The following is a 10,454-nucleotide window of genomic DNA, read 5'->3' on the forward strand; positions in this document are numbered from 1 at the left end:
CAGTATCCGCAGCTTTGGTCTTGGCAGCGAGTTTTTCCCTGCATAGCAGCTTCTTTTCCATTAGTTGCCTTTTGGACAAACTATGTAACTTCATACATTTTCTTTTAAATCGGTACCGTTTTCTAATTGTCCCATTTAGAGTGACGAAAGTTATCTGTTGCTTTTGTAGTGGAATCAGTTTTTTAGCAAAAATCTCAAGCTGTAGTAATCAATAAACATTAAAACACCATTAAGTTGTATAATGTATTTCCTGATATACCACGTTTTCTATAACAATAGAGATAGCTTGTTTCTTCTAGGCTCAGATACATTATCTATAGAGTTTCTTTCCATAGCTAGTGTCCCTGTATGAGGTTACTTTTTATAAACTAGCTGAACTGGTCAGTAAGGGAGCTAGTAGGTAAGGAGAGGTGGGATCTGGATCTCAGCTTTGCTAGGGTTGCACCGAAGACAAGGCTCAGAGCAAGGCATAGGAACTGTCCGCAAGCCTGGTGTGTGGGGTACGGCTGCGGTCAGCAGGCGCCGCGGAGGTCCCCGGCATCGTACTGCTGAGAGGACGGTTTGGGAGGTAGACAGACCGCAGACTTCCCAAGAGGCCAATCTGCGTTCTAATTTTCACAGCAGCGTATGGCTAGAGGTGAATAAATTACATCTGTAAATAACTGAATTCACTTCTCTTTGGCCTGCAGGTAAGGCTGCACTTCAGAAGAGTCCCGTTTTCTGATGCTGTTACAGATTTAATCTAACAAGAGTTGAACTTCAGGCTTCTGATTAAAAAAAAAAACAAGAGGTGAGGTAGAAGAGGCACAAATACAGCCAGCAGCAATTAGTAAAATCATGAGATGTTACAAAATCTGTGTTCAGTGCCTCTTAGCATCAAGTCTCTTCCAGAGGTACGTGTTTGGAGAAGGTGTTTTGGCTGCACAAGGAGAGGACTGGAGAATTGCAATCTTCAATTTTTTTTCAGAGCAGTTACTTGTCAGAATTGATTGAGGGTTCCCAAGAAACTTTTCAGACAGCAGGTCTAGGTGGCACTGCAGGTTGTTGACGTCATGAAGGAACTGCAGGAAACCGGGTTTCTACTGGCTGCCTGAAGTGTGGAAAACACATTTTATGAAGTATTTAATGACTTGAGACAACTGGTATTTTTAAACTGGTTCTTTACTATTTTTAAACAGTTGATAGCATTTATACATATATTTAACTCTCTCTGTCCCCTCCCTCTCCCTAGTAGCATTTACGCGTGCCATTACTCTGTTTTCTATACAAGCAGTAAACCAGCATTTCTCCTTCAAGCATTTCGTCTGTTATATCTCATATGATGCTGCATGAAAAATCCTCCTAAGCAGGATATGAGACATTAGGAACTTCACTTACTGTGATACAGCAATGTAAACATAGCAAACATGAAGTCAAGAAAGTTTTAAATACTACAAACCTTGGACCAGGAAAATGTGATATGGTAAAAAAATCAGGACTTGACGTGGCAGGCTGGAAAAGATGTTGCAGAAAATCAGGTTAACAGAAAACCCAGATTTCAAAGTGTAACTAATTATTCAGTATTAAGCTAATGGTATTTTAGAACTAATTTTCATTTCCTGTGACATTCTTCATATTCTCTTGCAACATTTTGTTTTGATAATTTTTATTTTGTCTTATCAGAACTAGATCCACAGCCTGGCTAAGCAGCTTCTCTGGTATTTGGCCACAGAATTCAGAGTTCAATCTTTGGCTGCTCTGCTAAGTAGCAGCCTGCTCCATCCCATACTACTCACAGCCTAGGTGGACAGGGCAGGCAATAAAGCTCATACTTACCCAAACAGAAGTCCTATCTAACACATTATAAATTATTTTAAATACTCAGAAATTCAGATAGTTGCAATGTATCAGAAAGCCACAAAGTCATCAGTAACTGTATCAGAGAAAAGGCACTGTGTAATTTGGATTACTCAACATGAAATAAGGCAAGTATGCCTCTCTCTTACCTGACTATCTCTTGTGTTATGACCTGGTCCATTATTTTGCTTTGGTTGCTGCACATTGTTATCCCTGAAATAAAACCCACGTCGTCAGGAAAATCCCCATTTGGTTTCACCACCTTCAAGGATGCAACATTTTTCAACGGACAAGGCTACAGCTCAGAGATCTGGATTCTGTTTCTGACGCCACCCCTTTCTGGCCTTGACAAATAATTGCAATGTGCTATGCCCCTGTGTCCATGCAATACAATTATCAAGAACAATTAGGAAAGTGCAATGTATTTTGGGAAAAAAATGCTTGGGAACTGACAACTGGAGTATCTGGATAAAACTACCTAATAGTAAGGTACTCGCTATTAAACTACCTACTACTACTATTAGCAGAGAAGTCTTTTTCTTTCAGGAGGTATGGAATTCTTTCTATAGATAAAGCATCTACCTGGCTTGCTGAATTAATCTGGAGCATGCTCTCAGGTGTTGAAATATGCATTTGTAATAAGTGAAATACCTGTGTTGTCTTCTGCTTTTCCTGCAAAACTTTCTTCTTATTGCATCACGCTTAATTACTGCTAATACAGTAAGAATTACTACCGGCAACACAAGGAGGAAAAAAATAAGCAGACCATCCCGAAGTGATGTATCTAGAGAAAAAGAATTGAAATCATGTAAGATGGTAATCTCGTTTAACCTCATATTAAAGCATTTTTTCTGCTAAAACCACCTTTCTGTTGTAAAAATTGCAATCTTCAAATTATTATAGATTAAAAGTAGTAACTTCACTGAAATTTACAAATGCTATGATCAGAAAAGAAGGATTTGGCCTTATGTTGTTACAAGTTCTTTCTGCCTTACCCACCCCATGTTGTATGATATACAAACTTTTTCCCTTTCCATATATTTTTTCAACAATTCTAAAGCAGACAAATTCATTTTGTATTTGCTTACCCACGACTGATCTGCACATCTTTGCCTTCCTAAGCCTTTAATAAATACCAAAACATTTGTTCCCTGTCCCAAAATATGAATTTAGTAAAATTTTATAAATTATGAATTGTTTTTTGCCTCACAAAGCTACAGATAATGAACTTCGCTTGTAAACAAAGAGAGGGAAAACATTTTGCACAGTCTCTCCATGTAAAGGCCAGCAAAATCTCCATTTCCCCTTTGCAGAATTTCATGCCTCTTACACGAGCCGGCTGCTGCTTGCTGCGTGCACCTCCTTAACCCTTCTCATTTCTGTGAAATGCTTTCCATATATAAAGGCTGATGGTTTTATTCTCAAGCTATAGTCTTCCTCTATTACACCCATTTTATCAGAACTCTGTTTTTAATACCTAAGTAAATATTTAAATATCTAACTATTTAAAAAACGTAACAGTATTTCTAAGCAACTAATGTATTGCTTTTTATCTCAGACAAAATAGAGGTCAAATTCTCCCTTGGACCAACTTCCTTGACATCTGCAGATGCACACATCAAATAATAATGTTTGTTCTTCAAGTCAGTCCATGATTAAGTGTCCCATGCAGTAGAAAAAAAAAACAAACAGTTGAAAAGAGACTGAAAAGACCCTTGTTATTGATAGATTATTTTATCAGACACTGGGGGCAGAATGAAGGCTAGTTTCACTATCCTACCTATATGAGTTGGACCACTGTCAATGCTGCCGCCGTAGCCAGACTGGTCACAGAACGGAGGTGCCCATCCAGAATTGCAGTGGCAGTTCCCGTTGTTGTTACACACCTACAGTCAATACAACCGGGATTAGTCAAATGAACAGCGCCTTTCTGGAAGCATCCGCTTTCAACTTCCAGTAAATATTTGGAGTTCCACAGTAAGAATTGCATGTGGAAACAAGAAATATTGCATAGTATTGCATAGGACTACATGAAGCATTAACTGGGAATAAGCTCTCCCCTTCCATAACATCCCAAAACACTGAGCGATACTGATACCACAAGTTAATTCTCTAGAGAAGTTAACTTTTGTTATTTGCCTGCAATAGATTACAGTCCAAAGAACAACTCAGTTTTACAACCTTTGGACTCTGTTTTGATTTTCCATGGAGACATATATAAATCAGGAATTACTACACTGTCCTCCTCAAAGGAATATTTTCCTTTTACAATTCAACAGCTCAGTAATATTAGAAAATTCCCTAGGGAAATTCAGAAGAAATGTCTTTCAGTGTTAGTGCTGAGAGGTTTACAGTATACTGGCAATGTGAATTACAGATAAAAACATGGACTTAACTTTTAATACAGATCAGAAAAAAACAAAGCCATCTGGCTGGTTATTGCTTTTATGCAGGGATTTTGCACCTATCTCGGTCTTCTAGAAACAGGGCATGAAAACACCATCTACTCACCCCATTATCGTTACACTTCTGCTTTACATCACAGCTGTAGCCCAGATTACTTGCATTAACACATTCAAAATCTACACAGGCCTGGAAAAAGTAATTAGTGCCTTTCAAACACAAAACTTCAAAAAAATCCCATCCTTTTATAAATATACTGTCTAAATGTATATGTTTACAAATCTACAGCTTTTACTTAAATGTCAAGAAACAGGGCTGACAGAACATTCAGTGCTTCACGATTTTATAGCTGTTTGTCTCAGATTTTCTTGAGTCTGTGGATGCATTTTGATGGAGTAATTTGAATAACTGATAATGTAGTTCACTGATTTGTAGCATCCTGATTTTTGAAGAGCTAATTAATTTTTTGTATGTGTATATGTCAAAAAGCAGATTTTTAATTACGACATACAAATAAGACAGCTATGTAATGCTTTTGAAAGTTAAGAACTTTCCAGTTGGTGGAATATATTCTGTAATCCTGCTGTGATTCATCTTACCTTCTTTTCTCCACAAGCTGTTCCATCATGAACTTGAGCAGGATCAGGGACATCTGATCCTAAGTCAAAGTCAGAAGACCAGCATAAAACCCCAGATGCGTTATTGACAACACTCCAAGTGGGAAGATTTTGAAGACTAACAGATGTGCACTGGAGCTTGCCACACAGACTGTGCCTGTATTGAATGAATGACACTCAGAGACAAGGTGAACATAAAAAAAACAGTATCGGTGCAAGTACACCATCTAGTCAAACTTTTTAGCTTGCATTTCAAGGAAATACTCTTTTAAATCTCATGCTCCAAGAGTTTGTAACAGAATATATTTTTTGCATTGAAGATTTTAGGGTTAGCTTTTATTTGCTGGTGACTTACTGAACAGGACATTTCTTGTACACTCCACCTGTCATTCCACAGTTTCCAAACCTGTCTCCTTTAATATTCGCTCTTTCAAAGCATACATCAGGTGCTTTTCGTGCCCCTGTACAAAAAATAGTGAATCTTAGTAAGCCCCTATACTGCCTTAAAAATACGAGAAAGAAAAAAAAAAATTGGAAATGTCTGTTGGGAGACTACAAGTGTTTTTACATGAAATTATAAACATACCTTTTCCATATATAGATTCACATTGTGAATCAAAACTCTGGCATACTCCGTAGTAGCAATATGCCTTCATGTTGTCACATGGGTAACCATTCATGATATAAACGTCGTCTGGACAGTAGGCGTTACTTCCGTTGCAATATTCAGGTAGATCACAGAAATCCATTTTCGATCTGCACACTTCTCCTGCCACTTTAAACTAGAACCAGAGAGGAATGCCACCCTACATTTATTTTGCAACACCAGAAATTCTAACATGAAACAATGACAACTGGGAACTTTTTGTGATTTTAAGGAAGACAAGACAGTTTTTCAGATCAATATCTAACGAATATCCAAAACTTCCCTCAGTTTCATATGGTGTAGCTATAAAGTTTATGAGCTCAGCCTGCAGAGGACTTGGGTAGATCGTACAAATGCGTACACAAGTACAAATTAAAAAGCAGCCAACTATCACAGACTTTGGAGAAGCTTGGTGTTGCGTATTGGAGATCACTACTACTGAGTCCCCTGATTGCTCCTGCGTCCTTTGAGGCGTGACACAGAGATGACATTCCATTTCTAAGCTACTGGCCAAGAGCTGTTAGACACAAATTCTCTGCTTACATGCTCTCTACCGGTGAATGTAGTTTGATATTGTGAAAGTACGTCAAGACTACTCTGATAGCTCTTTTCAAACATTAAAAAATACTAGTAAAATAGTATCAATTTAGCTTAATAAAATATAGCCTACCTTGCAATTTTTGCAGCACAGTCCTTGGGCGCACTGCGATCCAGGCGTGAGTTTGCAGGTCGCAGCATCACAGCAAGGGTTCGTACATTCCTGGAGAACAACCATAGACAAGGGGACACAATGTTTTTACCTCGCTGTATAGCTAGGAATGTACATCATCAAACCAAGTGCACGGAGACACCAAACTTTAAACACCTCATCTCGCTTGCATGTTCTGAGGTTGACAGCCTTCTGCTGTAATGGCAACCAGCACACAGTTTGGCTGTATCTTTTTACTACAAGTCATCAGAAAAACATCTGTTTTAATGTGTTGTGGCATAGGGGTATAGGATAGGTTTGCACTTTAAATGGACACTAAAAGAAGCAGAACACATTGTTTTTTAAATAACACTTCTCATCACCCCTTCCCCTATCTTATTTTTCCACTGCACTAGCAGTTTGATGTAGTGAAATGTTGGTATCTTTTAATGACTTAGAAGAAGGCTTATACAGTGGAAGCAGGGTTTGCTGACAGCCTTTCGATTCATTGGTACCTTTTTTGAGACACACTTATTTTGTAAAGAACGAGCCAATATATCCCATTCCTTGAGGGACATTTTGACAACGCAAATACGACTAACAAAAGTAATTTTGTTGTGGGTGAAATTTAAGGATTACAGTTAGGAAACCTGTAAGTGCTCAATAGATGAGTAGTCTCTTTTATGTAACAGAAATACCCATGTTGCTAAAACCAGCATAAACCCCAGTGGCGTTTCCACATACTCTGCACTGAACTGCACTTCTTTCTCAGCATTCCCTCAAAGTTCTGTGAAGTCCAGTAGCCCTTAACGGAGTTTGTATCAAAATCAAAGTACAATTTTAAGCTTTTACTAAAATTTATCTTCATATTGCTTGAAAAATGTAAAATTACAAGGAAAATGCCTCAGATATTAACGCAAATCATGTATACCAAAAGGCCAGTATTATATAGCAAATATAATATAATATAATATAACATTTGTGTAACAAGTATCCAGTTGAATTTCATTCATTACCTGTGGTTTGCCACAATCGCATTCTTCGTTGTTATCGACCACATTATTACCACAGACTGGTTCTTTGTAAACATTACTTGTCTTGGGAGGATTTCTCAGGCAGTTTCCTCCTCCACTTAGAATAAGGTTCTCAAAATCATCAGCACTGCAGGTGCTGAAATTCCTGGATCCACTGGAAAGCATAATATTATTTTTTTATTATAAATATTTTGCTTGCAGGAAAAAATACAACTCAAGCTCTTAAAATATTGTCAATCTATAATAAATATTGTGTTTCATAATACTAGGAGATCATGAGATACTTAATTTTTACTTTATTTTGCATTAGAGTACAGTACTAGAAGTTAAAAATATGAAGTATAACATAAATGCAAGTACTTTCAAAAGCCAAAGAGACCATCAGATTATCCATTTTGGTGTCCTATGTAAAACAGGCCTTAGAAATTCCTTGTCTGTACTGAGTCTAAAAATGCTTGATTAAAAAATACTTTCCAGAAAGACATTAACCTTAACTTAGGAGTCCCTAAGAACTCAGGAATGCATCTTCTTACAGTAGTTTTGTCCAGTGTTCAATTACCCTGATTTATTGATACAAATGTGGATAGATAAAATAATATGATCTTTTTCTCTTAAGGGGAAGCCAAAGAACAAATGAACTGAAAGAAACATAAGCCGAGAGGTTTTGTTTAAATTAACTGTTAAGAGAATCTGTGCAAAAAATGCATGTTTGCACAAACCCAGTGAATATATGTAAAGCATTCTCAGTAGGGTAAAAAAACCAGCAATCATCACTGAAAAAAAAATTAGGAAAATCCAAATAAGTTTTTAGGAATGCTACAAATAAAGAATGATTGGATTGGGAAACAGATAACATTTCAAATAAATTAAAATTATGTCAAGTCCTAAGTCAGTGAATTCATCTCTGTGATTAAACTTTTCAAACAACTCCCTAATCACAAAATTTCTTAAAGATTCATGGGAATTTCACAGCTTATAAGGCATAGTCACTGGAGATAAATAACAATTATTAAAATAAAGTAACTGGAAATCTTACTTATCTGTGCTGTGCATAATATAGGATGCAGGACACCTTTTATCGTCATGTTTCATTCCGAGATTATGGCCCAATTCATGTGCAACTACTGTAGCATGCCGTAACATATCATTATGATTCAACTAATAAAGAGAGTCAGTGTTAAAAAAAAATTGTGAAAGTAAAGAAAATACCGTGTTTCTACCTACTGATTTATTCAAGCCACAATGCTCTCAGAGCCTATGAAGACAGAATACTAAATTGTATTGCAAAGCAAAAGCAGCAAGGACAGACAATTCGTCACTGTTTATTTTCAGGTAGGCAGGATTCTGCCACTCTTTCTATTCCTTTCATTAGGATCATATTCTGAATAATAACAGTTGGCAGTTGGACTAGATGATCATTGTAGGTCCCTTCTGACTGAAATTATTCTATTCTATTCTATTCTATTCTATTCTATTCTAAACACAGTTAATTATACTGATTTCAATGGAGTCTTCAATGACAAATGTACTGTTAAAGAACAGAATCTGCTTTTGAGATTGTCCACGATGTTGTGGCATCCATATTGTAAGGGCAGGAACCTCTGGAGATACTGGTTCTGCCCCAAGGGTGAAGGAGAAAAAAATAGTTTCTTACTAATTTTGCCATATTTAAAATTTTTGCCTGTTTCCAGCCTTATTGTGGGGAATTCCAGACACTTGAGAATATAGTGCATTATGTTAACTTTCTATCCATGTAAAGAGTAAAAAAAATACACATTATTTTGTACCTGCATTCCCATCTCCAAAACATTGTGGTTATGAACTTTAATGGTATGAGGATGGGCTTTTCTTATGCAACCTTGAGACAGATGAATAACAAAAGGTGGTCAAAAAATTATTTCAGGATTAAATCAGCCAAGTGGACTGGAATGTGGTGAAGAGAGAAATTGGGAAATACTTTTAAAAAAATTAAATATAAGTATAAAATATGCACAAGTCTTTACATAAGAAACCCCATGAAAGAAACCATACAACTCCAAGCCTAGTCTCCAAGACCGGGGTGACTTGACCAAACAGGTCAGCAAAGTGCACATTATTTATTAGGATGCTCTGGAAGGTACCTCTGTGGAAGCAATGTCTGGCAATAGCAGAATCTTCAACGCAGGGTTTTGTAAATGGAGAGGGGAAAGCCTTAAATTGTTCAGGTACCTCTGTCCCACTAGCAGTGTATCTATGACAGTTTAGCAGCTCCTGTGCTAGTTTCTTCCATTAACCACAACATTGTATACTTACAGTGCTGATTGACCCTCCCTGGACTTGTGAGCAGACGGTACCCACAAAAGCCATTCCAATGGCTCCACCATAAGAGCTTCTCCCTCTGAAACAAAAGCAGTTTGAAAGTGCTGTTGAAAGAGGGGCTGAAAGTTTGTGATTTCTACTAAAAGACACGAGTGAGTTTCAAACAAATGCTGCAAGACAAAATTTGGCCGTCTTGAAGTCAAGGAGAAATTTATCACCGTACCAGGGTTTCACTGTAATTAATAATGAATATCTGAATAACACAGCTTGAAAATAATGGTCAATGACCTCAGCCAGCTGTGTCAGTGCTTCTGTGTTCACAGAATCACAGAATGGCTGAGGTTGGAAGAGACCTTGAAGGTGATCTGGTCCAACCCCCCTGCTCAAGCAGAGCCACCTAGAGTTGATTAACTGTATAAAAAATTCATTATAGTTTCTTGTCATTTTCCCAGGTTAAAACAGTTTGGAAGTTGAGTGAATTTTACTCCAGTTATATTTTCATTTGTATACAAACCCCAAATCATATACCTTAACAACACTGGCAGCGTGGCTAGTTTTTCCACTGAATGAAAACTTACATTATGAGATGGCTAACATCATTTCTTGATCGTTTGAGAAGATCTTTCTGTCTCCAAGAAACGAATCTACTCAGCACATCTCCAGCTGAACCATCCATTACAGATATGTGGTTTGTATCTGTCCAGATCTCTAATCCAACCAAAACAATCTGGATGTTTAATGCTCTATACATCTGAAAAAAACATAATGATAATTACTGTCCACCAGTCTGTTTCAACTGATTTATGAAAGATTACATCACTACTACTGAGTAAACAATAAGTTGAACATAGTGACTGAGACATAACTTCAGTTTCTTTGAAACTAAATATAAAATATTTGTATTTATATACTAAAATACAAAATCTTTATAA

General features: G+C 37.0%; 1 protein-coding gene across 1 annotated transcript; it reads right to left on the bottom strand.

The window, feature by feature from the left end:
- Positions 1-1,011: 1,011 nt before the first annotated feature.
- On the bottom strand, positions 1,012-10,273 carry LOC104156018 (disintegrin and metalloproteinase domain-containing protein 9-like; the record flags this gene model as incomplete). Its single annotated transcript, XM_009699959.1, is given in 14 exon segments — positions 1,012-1,090; positions 1,439-1,491; positions 1,986-2,049; positions 2,488-2,620; positions 3,617-3,722; positions 4,348-4,428; positions 4,839-5,013; positions 5,212-5,317; positions 5,443-5,638; positions 6,173-6,262; positions 7,207-7,378; positions 8,261-8,382; positions 9,517-9,601; positions 10,101-10,273. Coding segments are annotated over 14 exon segments (1,635 nt in total), but the record flags the coding sequence as incomplete, so codon positions are not given.
- Positions 10,274-10,454: the final 181 nt, after the last annotated feature.

This window comes from Cariama cristata, unplaced genomic scaffold (genome assembly GCF_000690535.1).
Source record: "Cariama cristata isolate BGI_N322 unplaced genomic scaffold, ASM69053v1 scaffold12745, whole genome shotgun sequence".
NCBI lineage: Eukaryota > Metazoa > Chordata > Aves > Cariamiformes > Cariamidae > Cariama > Cariama cristata.